The sequence below is a fragment of the Lissotriton vulgaris genome, chromosome 10 (assembly GCF_964263255.1).
Source record: "Lissotriton vulgaris chromosome 10, aLisVul1.2, whole genome shotgun sequence".
In the NCBI taxonomy this organism is placed as follows: domain Eukaryota; kingdom Metazoa; phylum Chordata; class Amphibia; order Caudata; family Salamandridae; genus Lissotriton; species Lissotriton vulgaris.
The window spans coordinates 1,050,005,520-1,050,021,884 of NC_141698.1; the positions used below are offsets into that span (position 1 = coordinate 1,050,005,520).

A 16,365-nucleotide genomic window follows, 5' to 3' on the forward strand; every position below is an offset into this window, starting at 1 on the left:
TCTAAGATCTCCCTGACATGCTTTTTAGCTTCTTGTTTAACTGGGTATTGCCTTTGTGCAGTAGGTTGATTTTTTAACTGTTTTTTGTGGTGAGGAGAGTCCTCATCCCATCCTACATGATTTTTATATAAAGCAGGAACTTGGGCCACTGCCCATTTTCTTGCAAATGTGTATTTTTTATGAATCGGGACATGATTTGAGAAGGCAGGCATAATCATTTCTTCGCCATGAGGGCACTCCCTGACAAACTCTGGTGGCCAGTCTTTTTCAGCTAACAGGATGTCATAGCCTTTAGAAAGATTTTCCCAAAAGAGACCTTTTATTTTCCTAGTTTTATCTCCCTCTATTGTGGTTCTGTAATTCTCAAACTTGACTCCATTTTAGTCTTGCCCTCACGTAGGCTTGTGAAGTAGGCCCAACGAACAAGTGGCCTGGCCTTCTGAGTCTGTGCATATATGAACTTGGGTTTTTCTGACTCTGAATGAACTGCAGAGAGAGTGACCCTTTTCACCTGAAACTGACCTTTTGCAAAACCAGTTTCACTAGCTGATCGTTGTCTGAGTTTTTAAATCACTGTTCAGGAGCTTGTTAACCTTTCGTTTCCTTGCACATATCTTATCCTAAACAATATCTAAATTGTTTCTTTCCTTACGACTTTCTTTTCTAAACATGGGTTTTTGCCATGCGTCGTGACTGCCATCTGGTGTTGCCTTTTAGGTAGGCCTCAGGAGTTAGTCTGCGAGCAAAGCAGTCTGACCTTTTGTGGGTCATGTATACATTAACTAAGGTTTTCTTCGTGCGCTGGAGTTAATTTCAGAAGCTGGCCTTTCACCTGGAATTGACCCTGCCAAGCCAATTACCCTGCAAGATCGTTATCCACGTTCCCAATCACCATTCAAGACATTTGTTAACTTTTAAGTTTCTTTACGTTTCTGTTATCTTGCACATTATATGCAACTACTTTTCTTTACTGTTTCTTCATTTCATGGGTTACGCTTTCAATTAAGGGTTTGTCCGGGCCTTCCAGGTTATTATTTAGATATGCCTAAATATTAACTTGTGGGTTGGGACACTGTAAAATTAGCTTTACTATATGATGCTGTGTGATGTCATGTATTTTCTATTGGTTGAATTTTGGTGCAGGGGCGTGCATTTTAAATGTACCTTTTTGTGTATAAATAGGGATGTCTCGCCTTAGTAAAATTGAGCAGTTTCTTGAGTTGTACACCGTGTTGTATTGCTGGGATTTCTGCTACTAGCTGCAGCTAATAAATTTGATCTCTGACGCCACCTAGAAGTATTCCGTGTCTCTGTATACCAAGGCAATGGAACCCAGAGGACTTTAGGCATGTCCCTGGCGCCGCTGGGTATTTGACATCCCAGTTCTTCACTATACGTAATGTTATTTCATATAGTTTATGGGTCACGCTAACTCGCTTGTCTGCAGTTTCCACCTGAATGTATTCATTCGTGTCCACTGTCTTCAGAAGATTCATCAGGATCTTGCGAGCTATGGTCACTTCTGCTGCGCTGTCTAACATTGTCTGGGCCCACTCTCCGTTTTTCAGTTGTGTCCTCAGGATTCTCGGCATGTTTAATTTTAATACTTGCTACCTTCTTTCTGGGAAATTGTGATTTTTTTTCTTTGATGAGCAGGTTCTTTGTCTTTGGACTTGAGTGCTCTTCCTTATGTTCTGACCATCCTCTTCTTTCCGATTTCTGGGAGGAAGTCTGAAAAGATCGAGAGGGACGTGTATCAATATATTGATATCTGTCAGGTTTTCTTAATTTATGCCTATCTCTAAGGTTATATCTTTTTTCAGAGGGCTCCCTTTGGGGAGACTTGTCCCCTCCTCCTGGAGATTTATTTCTCCGTTGGGGAGACCTTCCTCTGGACAGAAATTGTTTTTCTCTGGGAGTAGTTTGTTTATTACCCTCCCATTTCTTCTTCTGATAATTGAGATTGTTTTTAATAAAGGTTTTTTCAGGATTTTCAATTAGTTGGTCTAATCGGTAGTTTGTACTGTCAAGTGTAATTTGAACTAAATCTCTATATGCTTTTGTTAATTCTTTTATTTTAACTAAGAGTTCTTCGTTTGACATTGTTTCAATGTCCGGGTGTGGTGTGTAGCTGGCTAGAACCGGCCACATGGCTCCTGGTCTACCTAGTGGACCGAGCCTGGTAATGTGATTTTGATGTTTTAGGGCGCCATTAAATAAGAGCAGGTGCTCTTGGTATGTTAGTGGAATTTTAATTTCCTCGAAAGGAGAGTATTCCGCTGGAGATTCCGCTACTTTATAATAGTGGAACTCACGTGTCACAGTATGTGCTGCTGGAAAAGTTATCCAGGAATAGAATACCTCTGTCTGCCGATACTCATGTGCCCCTACCACAAATACAACTGTACCACCTCTCGGTGATACCCCATTTTCTATAAGTTTTATAGTTATGGTTTTTCTTATATTGACCGGGATGAGTATTGCATCCGGTTCTGTATTTTGGACGACTGTGTCCTCCGCTATGAGTTGAGCTGATAGTCTAACTCTTTCCCTTTCATCCTCACTGTCTGACATTTTTACTGACAGAAAGGTTTTTTGTTGCAGATCAAGTTTCAAGGAAACAAAGATTAGGTGCACAATATTTTGGAACACTGTATCCTTCAACATTGACTATACCGTAAACTAATACATAGGATTCTCATCCTACTAAGTTTCGGCGGATATTAACCTTTCACCCACTCCAGACGTCTATTGGAGTTTTTACGGGAGAAAGGGGTCTGTGTGAAAAGCACGACTGAGTTACTCTAGTATCTTGCGTTAGATTATCGCCTTATCAAACGTTGGGCGCCATGTAGTGTAGTTCCTATATTCCCAATAGGCTCTGCGCATTGGAATAACATAAACAGCAGTGTAGACGTAGGACTGAGGTCATCTAGGTCTCTACTGACTATGTTAGACTTAATTAGTGTTTGCCAGCTAGCTCAGAGGTCACTAGAAACTTTCTTGAATGAATAGGGAGGGGTTAACTTCCCTGATTTAGACAAGAAGGGATTAGCTTCTGACAACCATATAACATGACAACTTTGCTCCCCCAGAATAAGGAGTGTATCTCCAGAGTCGTGTGAAAACAATAGACAGCTATTTCACTCAGTCAATCGTGCATGCTTAATTTCACCAGTGTGCAGAGAAATAGAAAGACGGGCGTTTTCAATAAAAGGTGTTATTTTATTGAGCAGTCTTCTTTCTCATGCAAGAGAAATGAATTGCCACAATTGCAATACTTATCATAAAGTAAAGTGCGTACAGTAAAAGGAGTATTATAAAATAATACTGTAAAAGCATTGATATGGTTTCTTAGCCATATGATACTTTAAAATGGATAAAATATTTACATACATAAAAACATTGACTAACAAACTCAACTGGTGCTTCTAAGATACGCCTACCCCGGTGTACCTGACCTAAGCCTAATATGTGGGAAGGAGTAAGTAAGTTGCAGTTTTAAGTTAAGTTGGGTTTTTGCCAAGAATCTGAATCAAGAATTCTCTTTAAGGTTTGAATCAGCTCTGTACCTTCGTTACAGAATGAAGGAGGTCTTGTATCTCGTTTCTTAGGACTCGATCTCCCAGTAACCCGCAAAGGTGACTGGAAACACCGGAGCTGGATTTGTCAGCATGAGAAAAGGCAGCTTCTCCAGTGTGTCAAAGGGAAGGGGCGACTTCCTTCGGCTCTCGCATCAGCTGGGCTTCGGATAAGTAGATAGCCGCTCTGCTCCACACCACCGTGTGTTGCTTAAGGCAAGTGTTGGTATATTTATACCTGGAAGGTGCCGTGTTTGACGTAAAGTTGGACATAAGACGTCAATAAAAGATGTCACTAAGAACTGACTGTTCCTTTAGTGCTCGCAGGAGTTCAGTGACAAATCAAAACAAAGTTATGGGGAATTCCCAGGTTGCTGAAGGTTTGGTGTGTCGAAAGAACTCGTTGTGCTCTCTAGCAATCTAAGGAAGTAGCCTTGCCGTATTTGGGCTGTGTGGGCTATGACTGAATATGGGCAAGATTCGTATGTCTTCATTAGGACACGATTTATCATAACCACATGAAGGCATGAATCAGGAATATTTAATTAGGGTCCTAGATACATTCACAACAATACATGCCCTGAGGGCATGAATCTGTGCCACATGTCACTTTAAAAAAGTAAAAAAGTGTTTTTTTAAAGGAAATCGCTAAATACCGCCAACTTTAAGTTAGTGGTAATTAGCGATTCCTTAAGGTTAAAGTGCCCTTTCTTATGTGCCACTTACATTGCATTTAAGGAATCGCAATTTACGATTCCTTAAATGCAATAGCAAAATAAGGGATCGCAATTTTGCAATTCATTATTTTGGTAGTAGGTTCAAACTCACCTACATTGCTCACAGCCAAATACTGATCGCAAACGCTGAAAGACTGCGAATTTCAGCGTTAGTGATCGTATTTGGCCACCTACATCTGGCCCAAAGCTACTAGGTACAATCAATGACCAGCGCTAGCCTGGTTGGTGTATCCGACCTGTGCTAAATCGAAGTAACCCTCTAATTGCACCTATGTTGTGGTCAAACTCAAACCATTATCATTTTCACTTAGTGCTTTTTGGCAGTATTTATGCATAAAACTTTTAAAAATCATATCTCTGATTCCCCTTATTGAAATGTTCTAATGCTTTTATAGAATTTATTCTACTGTTATAATTCAGTTCTGGACTTTTATTGTTTTGTACTTTGGCTTTAATACTGTTTGGGCGCTGCATACACACTCAACAGATTGCTCTACTGTTAGTCCAGCCTGCTGGGTGCCATAGCTAAGGGGGTGGGGGGGGGGGGGGTCGAGCTCATGGTAATTTAGTGACTTTGAGGGTTCACCCAGACAGGGGTACTCATTATTCATTGAGGTGGGTAGTCACCCACCCGCAATAATAATCAGTTTCTTGCAGAAAATCTTACAGAAACAGAATAAAGAGATGAAATAGGGGGAAATCGACCGAGGGGTGATAAACGATAAATCTTGGATATCACCAGGACGAGAGGCAGCCATGGGAAAGAAAGCCTGGGGAACTAGGAGGGGGTGGGTGAGGGTAGGCTAAAGTTACCATTCCAGATAGACACAGGAAGAGAGCGGTGGGTGATGGTGCACATGGGGGGCGACAAAGGATGGAAGATGGAGGCGCAGGGTAGATGCAGGGGCGAGCTGGCTGGTGGCATGGGTAGAGGAGGTGACACCGAGGTACAGGGGGAGGGGGGCTTGGGTGGGGACAGTGAGGGGTCACGGGGGGGAGATGAGGTAGGAAAGCAAGCAGTGATATTATATTTGCATGGGCATCGATTGGCACCGGAGGGGGAGGTCACGGGGGCAGGCAGGCGTGAGAGGTGTGGGAAGGGTTTGGATGAGGGCGCGCTGGGATTCTCGCCCTGGAGAGGGGAGGGAGAGGCTGCGTGGGTGGTGACGGCGAGGCACCTGATGTGCAGACCAGGGGGAGGACCGGTGCGTGAGTGACAGCACGGAGATTCCCTCCTCACGCCGAGTGGGCTGGGAAGAGGCAGGCATGAGGACGCGAAGGGGAGGGCTGCGGAGAGCGCCCTCCCCGGGAGCCTCCAGCGGCATGCCTCGGCGCTCAGCCACTCACAGGCGCCAGAGAGTGAGAGTGCGTCTCGGGGTGAGTGGGTGTGCGTGCTCAGGCGAGGGACGGCCCCAGGAGCTGCCTCCCTCGGCACTACAGGAAGAGTCATCAGACACACAAACACTCCCACCGCAGGGAGAGTGCAACTGCACGCAGCGGAGGCGGGGAGTGAACCGGTGGGGAGGCCGGAGCTGGGAGTCGAGTCAAGGGCTGCAAAGGAGCTGGGGATCAAGCCTGTGAGATAAGAGGCGCTAGGAGCCAAGCCTGGGACTGAAAGGCGCTAGGAGCCTGTGAGAGAAGAGGCGCTAGGAACCAAGCCTATGAGAGAAGAGGCGCTAGGAGCCAAGCCTGGGACTGGAGAGGCGCTAGTAGCCTGTAAGTGTAGAGGCGCTATGAGCCAAACCTGGGAACTGAACAGAACTAGAAGCTAAGTTGGGAGTGTTCTGCATCGGGCACCACAGCCTGGGAATCCCCGCAGCGGCCAGAAGGGGGCTGCAGGGGCAGGTCCTAGGGTGATCCCATCACTCATGAGCTTTGAGGTATCATTAAAGCGCCCCAGGGGTGCCCGGAAGACTCGGGGTGCCCGCGGCACATGAGAGGGTGTGTAAAGTCACAGGAGTGCCGCAGGACACGGGAGATGGTGCAGACGCACCGCACACACGAGGGGCAGCGGGGGCTGTCTCTCTGATGGGCTGCAGATCAGAAGACCCGCAGGAACCGCCTCTGGGCGCTGCAGGACCTGACGCTCCAGAGTGCCCCGCGCAGGGGCGAGGCGGCAGGAACTGTGCCTGACTTGGCGACTGTCAACCCGGATAAGTTTCAGGGGAGACGTTGGGGCTTCCAAGCAGCAGGGACGTGCCGCAGAGAACTGAGCTGCAGGAACGGATGTCAGTGGATCGGCAGGAACAGGTGAAAGCGGAACTGCAGGAACTACTGTCCAGCTCACAGACCTGCAGGGGCGAGCCGCGGCAGAGCTGCACGCCTGAACCTGAATATATCTAGTGGCAGGAAGGGAGTGCTGCAGGGACAGCCGCTGCTGCGAGTGCTGTTCAACACGGAGACCTGCCCGAGGGGACAGAAGCAGACACGCAGGAACAGACCAACGCAGAGCGTCCGCAGCTGACTCTGAATATCCCAAGCAGTTGAGGTGTATTGTTGCAGGAACTGCAGTCAGGGATCCAGGCACACCTGCAGGGACTGCTGTCAGGGATCCGAGCACACCTGCAGGGACTGCTGTCAGGGATCCGAGCACACCTGCAGGGACTGCTGTCAAGGGTCCGAGCATAGCCAAAGGAACTGCTGTGCGGCTCAAATATTCGCAGGAAGTTTCCAGGGCAGAGCTGCAGGAACTCACTTTGAATGTTTCTTGCAGCGTGGAGGGAGTGAATGCTGCAGGAACGGAAGAGCTGGGAGTTGTTGTATTGAAGCAGGACCTGCTCTGAAGCCTCCCGGGGGGCGGAGAGGGGCATTTCTCATTTAAAAGCCCCAGGGCCGACAGCGAGGGAGCCTTGGTCTCCACGGCCCCCATCTATGCGTTCTTCAGCCACAGAGAGCCCCCTGCAGCTGCCCCCTCCCTAGGAGGAGGCCGGGAGCCCCCCATGGAGAAGCCCCAGTCCAGCCCGGGCAGCGGCAGCAGCAGCCGGAGCAGCAGCCGGGCCACATCGGCCGGCTCGTCGCCCTCCTCCTCCGGCGGCGGCGGGAGCCGCAGGGTGTCCGGGGCCGGCCGGCTGCAGGCCGTGGTGGGGAGGCTGAACGGAGCCGGCACCGGAGACGGCGCCCTGGGGCCCGGGGGTGGCAGCACCGGGGCCAAGGAGCACCAGCAGGCGCTGGAGGGAGTGCTCAGCAAGTACACCAACCTCCTGCAGGGCTGGCAGAACAGGTAAGAGGAGGCTCCGCCCCCGACACCTGCGGGGGGAGTAAGAAGCTGACCCCAGGGCCTTCCATTGCAGGTACCCCGCAGGGCTGCTCAGGTGATGCAAGAGCCCGAAGTACTTCCCTATGAAATGGCCACCGCCTTATCAATCCCATAAACTGGCACATTATTGTGATTTTTAGAACTTGTGTAGGCCTATTAAATCCCTATAGGTTTTTTCATTATAGGATGCTCCTGTTGTTCTCTGTATAGGCTTTCTCTTTCCTCCTTTTCCCTCTTTTACTTCTTTTCCCTCTTGTACTTCTTTTTCTTCTTTCACTTCTTTTTCTCTCTTTTCCGTTCTGCCCTTTCCTCTTTATTTCTTTTTCGATTGGTTTTATATACATTTTTCATCTTGGGGTTACAGGTTATGGAATTATAATTTTGGTCATTTGCATTGGTTATAGGTTTCTAGGTTATATTGTTGCCACCCATTTTCATTTTGCTCAGTACCCTAAACGTGTCACTCGTTCGTTTATTTTGTTATATTTTTTGAAAAAAATTTAATAAAGAATTTGAATTTAAAAATCCTTATTCATATATTAAAACTCAGTACGATGTGTAAGCTTTGCAGTAACAGTAGCAGTCACTCTGGGCAGCAATACTTATTTTAACGAGATCAAAAGGATGAAATGCTGAGTTTCTCCCTGGAATGCGTTTGCACGCAGCACTCTGCAGGAGGCGCATTAACCCTCGGTGTTGTCTTTCCATTTCGCGTCTCACCAGCACGTTTGAACTTGCAGCAGCGCCACCTTCAGCTGGCTCAAGGCAGGGCAGGCGTCAGAGCCCGTAGTGGTGAGAGGGGTGTTTATGAAGCTGGATGCTGCATCGCGGACATGCACCGCTGCAGCAGGGGCCGGGCCTCGACCACATCTGGAAGGCTGCTCTGGGGGGTCGCTGTCTGTGCACACAGATTCAAGATAACGCGAGGCTCAAAGTCATCTAAATACAGTGGTACCCACAAAGCGGAGGGGGGCGGGGGCACCTGACTAGAGACCCCCTCTTCTGCACACAGAGACAAACTCAGGCCATTACAGTATTTATGTATTAATTAATTTATTTATTTATTTATTTATGCGTTTTTATATAGCGCGGACTTTACCCGAAGGTGTCAGAGCGCTTCCCAATAGGAACAGAATTGATACATGAGAACATTACAAGTGAACAAATTACAAAAGCAAACGGTAAGTTAGATGAGGCAAAAGTGACAATCGTGAGCCAACAAATGCAAGAGGTAGCAAACGGTGCATTACAGGAGAAAAAAGTGACATATGTGCAGGTTACAAAAGCGTCCAAAGTACAAGTGGAGGTAAAATACTGCAATACATGACAGAAATTCAAATACAAGAACAAACGTTACGTAGGCAATGGTGGCACTTGTGCAAGTATCAAAAGCAAACAAAATGTAAGAGGTAGCAAACAGTGTGTTACAAGAGAAAAGTGACGTGTGCATGTTACAAAAGAGTACCAAACACAGTTAGAAGGATAATACTGCAATACATGTCAGACACTCCAACCAGAAGAACACACTGGGAAGGCACTTCCATAGTCATGGAAAATAGAATTTTCTATAATAAAAGGTCTTCCTTCAGATAATAGAGAGGGCATGAATTACATTTGGACGTCTCTTTGAAGGAGGAGAACTTTGAGGTCAGTTTTGAAGGCCTGGGAGGAGGAGGTGGTCCGGAGCTGAGGCGGCAGTGAGTTCCAGATTCTCCTGCATTGGGCTCTCTTGTTGGGCTGTTTTACTATTATCGGGATTGTAGGCATTTTTGTGTGTATGACCAGCACTCTTCTAACTCCTCACGCACACTTTAAAGCCTTACACAACATTGGCAAGGGTGCAGCTCAGCCCCTGCGGGGCAGGTGGGCCCCCTATCCTTCAGCGGCCCCCGTTCAGCCCAAGACCAATGTATATCTGTAAGATATTCAAGACTCGAGGCGCCTCATCACATTCTGCAGGGGGAGGGGGCATCATTTTGTGTTCAGTCACTGGACATTGGCCCCACGTACCTCAACAACCACATCAGCTTCCACAGACCTACCAGACACCCCCGCTCCGCCAGACTCTTACTTGAGCGCATCTCCCGCATACGCAGAACCAGCGGTTGTGCCTTTACCTACTTCGCGAAATAACAGAAGATGCAGCTTTCCAGGTGGGCCAGGCCCAGCTGAGTACCGGCTGATCCTGCATCGGTGCCAAGATACCCTCCTGGGTGATCGCACATTCTACAAATACATGGCATGACACAACATAACACAATTATAAAGTACACTTTCACCCTCGGGTATCTTGGCGCAAAATAACTGATGACCGCCTACTCTGTTCTGGCAGTCAATTATTCAATCAGGGGTTTGTAAAGCATGCTACTCACCCGTGATGGTCTCAAGGCACTGGGGGGGAAGGTGAGAGGGGCAGCTCCGGATCAGCAGGGCCGGCTCTAGGCTCATGGTGGCCCTGGGCAGGGAGCGTAGGTAGGGGGCCCGGAAGAGGGGGTCCGGGCGGGGCGGAGCGCGCAGGCCAGTAAAGAGGGGAGGGGGTCAGGGAGTTTAGAAGTGGAATAGAGCCGGAGACCACCAAATCCCTGCCAGGGGCCACCACGCAAATATGTATCCATCCTCAGAGGATTAATATATATTGGCGTGGTGGCCCCTGGGGTTTGGTGGCCCTGTGCAGGTGCACAGCTTGCACATGCCTAGAGCCGGCCCTGGGATCAGTCGAAGAGCCCAGTCTTGAGGTCCTTCTTGAACGTGTGTCAAGTACTGGCACAAGCTCCCTCTTCCACTCAGATGCCGTCCAAAAACACATATTTCGAAAACAACTGAAAACACATTTGTTCTTATAGAAAAGTCAATTTTGAGGCAAGATGGCCGACGCTGGATTGCTGTGAGCAGTCGCACCTTTCCCCTCTCCAGCCTTAAAGACTAAGAAGCATGATTTTGAGATGCTGAAATCCACTGATGAACGCTGATGTTAAAGTATACTCTAAAATCTTAGCCACAAGGTTGTCAGGGATCATTGAGAGCTTGGTAAATCCTACCCAACATGGATTTATCCCCGGTAAAGGGACAACGCAGCATATTAGGACGGTAGTAACTATGTTCGGCGCGGCAGGTAACCTGGGAGACCCTATGGCAGCGCTTTTCTTAGATGCTGAAAAGGCATTCGATAGGGTCTCCTAGGAGTACTTATGGCAAACTATGAGGTGGACTGGGATAGGAGAAGGATTCATTAGGGCTATACAGGCGTTGTATAAGGAGCCCGCGGCTAAAATAAGAGTTAATAGAGGGTACTCGGCAGATGTTAAAATCAGCAGGGGGACGAGACAAGGGTGCCCCTCATCTCCTTTGTTGTTTGCACTTTATTTAGAACCACTGCTCCGTAGGCTCGAAGTTAACCCACTGATCCCGCCTGTGAGGGTGAATGGTTGTGTGGTCAAATCACTGGCCTATGCCGATGATGTGGCAATACTTACTCCAGATCCTCATTTGTCAATTAGTGAAGTCGAAGGTGAAGCTGAGTTGTTTGGACAAATTTCTGGATATAGTCTTAACAAATCAAAGACGCAGATTGTAGAAAATGCACACTCTAGCTGCAATGACCCACGGGTGGTTACCTCAGCAATTTATTTAGGGGTGGCTATCTCATCAGACTTAGATAACATTGTTGAAAACAATATTGCCCCCTATTATCAAAGGTTAAAACTGATTTGGAAAGGCTAAACAATCTGCATTTATCCTTGGTAGGTACTACTAATGTTATTCAAATGCTAATCCTCCCCAAGTTCCTCTACCTGTTTAGAGCTATCCCCCTTTTTTTTTAAACTAAATGGTTCAATTCATTAGAGATTATTTTGAATAGATTTATTTGGGCACAGGGCAAGACCAGAAGGGCTTACAGATTTATGGCTTTACCGAGAGAGAGAGGGGGTTGGGGAGTACCTGATTTTAGGATGTATTATTTGCGGCTGCCCTACAATATATGCAGGGGTTAATAAGAGGGGGTGGTAATGAGCAAAAAGTGACAACCATGTCTACAGAAATTTATGCGGCTGTTCTAGGGGAGGAAGCAGAAAATTGCTTCTTAAAATGCACGGATTATGGGTATTACAAAAGGACCAGATTTAAAACACTTAATGCAGCAGTCAGAATTTGGAATGCTTTTTTAAAAAAGACAGGGCTTGGAAGGTTCAATAGATATACTAGGTTATATAAGAATAGGTCATTTCCTGCGGCAGTCTTCGCTGACAGTACAATGGCTAGTTGGGCTGAACGAGGAATAGTACAGATTGGGGATTTGAGGGATACGGAAGAGAGAGTACAGTTTACAGACCTTACGGCGAAATACGATATTGATAGGAGGTCGTTTTTCAAATGTCTCCAGGTTAGGAGCTTTTTGAGTAATAAACAAGGAGGACCCGCAGGGTACCAAAAAAACGAAATTATGGAGAAAATACAAGTCTCTGCAGACTGTACAATTAGGAGTTTGTATGCATGTTTGGTGAAAGGGAAAGTAGATGATATGGAAAAGTACTGTAACAAATGGGTAGATAAATTGAGCATACCGAATGAAATATTTCAGGAGTCACTTGAACTTGCTCGTATGATACTGTGTTCTGCTCCCCTTCAATCCCAGCACTACAAAACTTTGTACTTATTATATTTTACCCCAGCAAGAATAGCTAAATGGGGAGGCACTACTGGTATCACCTGCCCGAGGTGCAACTTCCTCGAGGCAGATATAGTTCATGTCTTTGATACCTGTCCACAACTGTATACCCTGATTGGAAATATAGAACACTTCTTAAATGGATCACTGGATATACAAATAACCCTTACCCCCCCATTGTTATTGCTGGGGATAGACCCTGACAGGGGAACTGCACAGAGAGAATTTATCTTTGTGGCTGCCGCAGTCTACAGATTGACTATAGCTAGAGCATGGCTCGATAAAAATCCACCTGTCATGCAAAATTGGTTGGCTAATTTATTAGCGGCTTATAATCTGGAAAAATCTATATATGCTCGGAAAGGGGTAAGGGGTAAAATTAGAGGTTTGAGAATCTGGGAACCTATATCTAGATGGAAAGAGAATATGGGTTCGCAGTAAGACTTACATTTTTTCTTATTGTAATGAAGAGTTAAAAGATGTACTGTATATATAATAGAATGATTTATTTCTTTGTTTTCATTTTACATACGATTAATATGAAATGTTTAATTGTATAATGTGCAATGTGCAAAGTGTGGAAATAAAAAAATATATTTAAAAAAAAAAAAAAAAGAAAACACATTTGTTCAGACGGTAGGGTGGTTGATGTTCTCCTTTCAGCCATTTGCCTAGCTCCTGACATTCTTGTGGTAGCTGCGTGCTTTAGAAATGTACTCATTCATTCATGTTTATTATTGGCCAAGTCGATCATACTCATTTTCTTGATCTCGCGAGGATGAAAGTGCAAGTAACCACTGTGGGTTTAGAACACTGATACTCAAAGTACTGCCCGGGGGCGTATTTGGCTCTCCTGATCTTTATAAGAGCCCCCCCTCCGTTCCCCAATTAACAGCAGTGCTGGGCTGCTGTTTACTCGACTCAGCACTAATATTAACAAGATGTTAAACAAACAGGCAATCATTAATTTAAATGTGTTTTTTTTTTTTTAAAACCTTTATTTATCAAATGCACAGTACACAGTGTCTGCCTACAACCCCTTCGGGCCGGCCGCTATGACAAAAGAGCAAAGAGTACATCACATTATACTGCGGAGAAGGCCGCTTCGCGCACTATTATGGTGTAGTGCATAAAGCAACAATCAGAGGATACTGAGGTTCAATTTTGTACTTTTGTCGGAGTTAAACAAACAACAAAAACAAACACATGGTAAAGCAATGGCAAGTTCACGGGAGGGGAGGAAAAGCGGGAAACAATATATAAGAATGGAGGCAAGTCCACTAGGGGAGGGGAACGATGAAAGGGGATCAAGAATGGAAGCTAATGAAAGGAACGTCAACTATGGGGAGGAGGGAATGGCGTCGGCGTAATCAAGTGGCGGGGTACAAATGTCACCCCGGTACTCATTCCATTGCGCCCAGATTCTACTCCACTTCCTAGGACGACCCCGAGCCTCATACACCGTCTTCTCTCGAAACATGCACCAATCCATGTTATCTTTCCAAGCACTGAGTCCAGGCGGCCTGTGGGAGCCCCAAAGTTGCGCTATGTCCCTTTTGGCAACCATATTGCCCAGGGTGATCCAGAAGGTCTGAGCGGCCGTACAGTCCGTAGTCTCCCACACATTAAGCAGGCAGCGCCTCGCCTCAGGAAGGAGGGGGACCCCAGTAACACGTCCCATTACATCGTGGATCCTAGACCAGAAAGCAGAAACAACCAGGCATTCCCACAAAATATGAAAAAAGGTACCGTTCATACCACAGCCACGCCTACACAATCCATCTGTCGCGAGTCCCATTCGTACCAGATGCATACCAGTCACATAGACACAATGGAGGATCTTTAGTTGCACAAAACGGAGCCGAGCCGGAATAGCCACCTCCTTAGGGGAAGAAATAGCCATTTGCCAGTCTTCGTCATCCAGTTCGAGCCCATCCGCCACCCAGGAGGCCCGAAGCTTCACCAGAAGGTCAGCCCTATTGTTAATACGTTTTTTATAAATTAAGGAAATCGTACTGTCCGGGACATGGCCGTCAAGAATACGATCTTCCAACGGGGACGACTGGGGGATGTCAGTCCCGGGGGGAAAGGCAGAGAACAGGGCATGCCGCACCTGAAGATAACGAAAATACCCCTTGTCATCCAATTGATATTCTACCTTTAGAGCCTCAAAGGATTTCACTGTTCCTCTGGCCCAAAGATCCTCCACCTTGCTAATCCCAATCATATCCCATTTATCAAACCCTTTTGTCCGCCACAGGTTACCCAGCCGTTCAGAATCATACAGCGGGGTCACACGCGTCAATCTATCGCCCCAACCTGTAGCCACATTCGCATCCTTAAAGGCACGCACGGCACATTTCGTGGGACCAGTCAAGAGACGGAGTGATGACTTCGAGTATAGAGCTCTATTGAAGTTGCCGCCCGGCAACAGGAATTTATCCATAGCGAAAGCGGGAGCGGGTCCCGGGGAATACGTCACATGGTTAATTGCACTTAATTGTGAGGCCCAGTAATATCGTCTGATGTCAGGCAGAGCAATACCGCCATCATACCAGGGAAGCGTAAGTTTTGATAGGGCGATACGGGCTCGCCCGTCCCAAATCAATTGCTTCTGTAGGCCTTCAATATCACGGAAATAGCGAGCGGGGACAGGATCGAAAAAGTTCTGCAAGGCATATAAAAACCGGGGAAGCGACATCATTTTAAAAAGTGCCGCTCGACCCAATGGAGACAAGGGTAATTCACGCCACCGCCGTACATCCTGCTTGAGGCGATGAAGGGGAGCGTAAAGATTACGATCGTATCGCACTGAAGAGTCCATGGAAATAAAAATCCCTAAATATTTGAAACCATCTCCTGCCACCTGGATAGGAAACCTACTAGGCAGCGGAGGCAACACCCCTGCTATAACCTAGACACATGACTTGGTCCAGTTGATAACAAGCCCGGAGTTCTTACCAAAGGAGGTGAGAACGTCAAAGAGCACGTTTAAAGACTTCTGGGGTGAGGTGAAATAGAGAAGGATATCGTCCGCGTAAAGTGAGACGCGATCCTCCAGATCCGGTGCCCACCGGATCCCTTTAATCGAGGGCTCCCATCGAAGCCATGCTGCAAGGGGTTCCAATGCCAATGCAAAAAGAAGTGGGGAGAGCGGGCACCCCTGACGGGTGCCACGTCCCAATGGAAACGGATCAGAGCCTCTGCCATTTACCACGACTTGGGCTAACGGTTGTTCATATAGGAGCCGCACCCATGCAATGAAATTAGGGCCAAACCCGAACTTGGAAAGGGCCGCCCACAAATATGGCCACTCTATGGTGTCGAAGGCCATTGTAGCATCCAGGGAGGCCACCACTGCAGGCTCAGTGAGAGTCCCAGCTCTCGCGAGAACGCTGTGGAGTCTACGAAGATTAAGAGCTGTGTTTCGATGGGGAATGAAACCGGACTGATCCGGATGGATCAGGTCGCAGATTACAGACAATAGAGGATTAGCCAGGACTTTGGCCAGAATTTTAGGCTCGGCGTTGAGCAATGAGATGGGGCGATAAGAGGTGCAGCAGTCACGGGGCTTGCCATCCTTATAAATGACCACTATGGTAGCCAAGCGCTGTTCAGACGGAAGGACGCCCGCCTCAAATGCATCAAGAAACATAGTGCGCAAATGAGCAGCCATTTTGTCTGGTCGGAGTTTATAGAGCTCGATCGGCAAACCATTGGGCCCCATCGCTTTGCCCGATCGCAAGGACCTAATGGCAAGAGCGATCTCATCCACTGTAATAGGAGCCTCCAGAGCCAATCTGTCCTCCTCTGAGACACAGGGTAGTGCAATGTTGAGCAAAAGTAAACGGGAGTCGGCCTCATCACGGTCACTCACTGAACTGTACACCGTTCTGAAATGATCCACGAAACATTCAACAATCTCCCTGGGATCAGTCACACATTCACCATTCTCACTGGTGACAACGGGCACCACGCGGTTCATTCTTTCAGCCTTGTCCAGCCACGCCAGGAGTTTGCTAGCCTTATCACCCACATCATACAGACGGCCTAGCTGATTCATACGCATCACCTTAGCAGCATCAGTCACAAGGGCTCTATAATCTGCCTGCTTCAGTTCTAAGG

The 16,365-nt window shown here is 47.2% G+C and overlaps 1 protein-coding gene across 2 annotated transcripts in view; it reads left to right on the forward strand.

Annotated features, from left to right (window-relative positions):
• The first annotated feature begins 5,771 nt into the window (after positions 1–5,771).
• The window catches only part of OSBPL10 (oxysterol binding protein like 10), a 789,797-nt gene continuing 779,203 nt past the window's right edge, over positions 5,772–16,365 (forward strand). The window contains exons 1-2 of one of the 2 annotated variants that reach the window (XM_086942107.1): positions 5,772–6,858; positions 6,934–7,538. In XM_086942107.1, coding sequence (XP_086798233.1) covers positions 7,258–7,538 — 281 coding nt within the window. In that variant the 5' untranslated portion in view covers positions 5,772–6,858; positions 6,934–7,257. Of the gene's footprint in view, positions 6,859–6,933; positions 7,539–16,365 lie in introns of those variants that run through there. The other variant, XM_086942108.1, reaches the window with a different exon arrangement.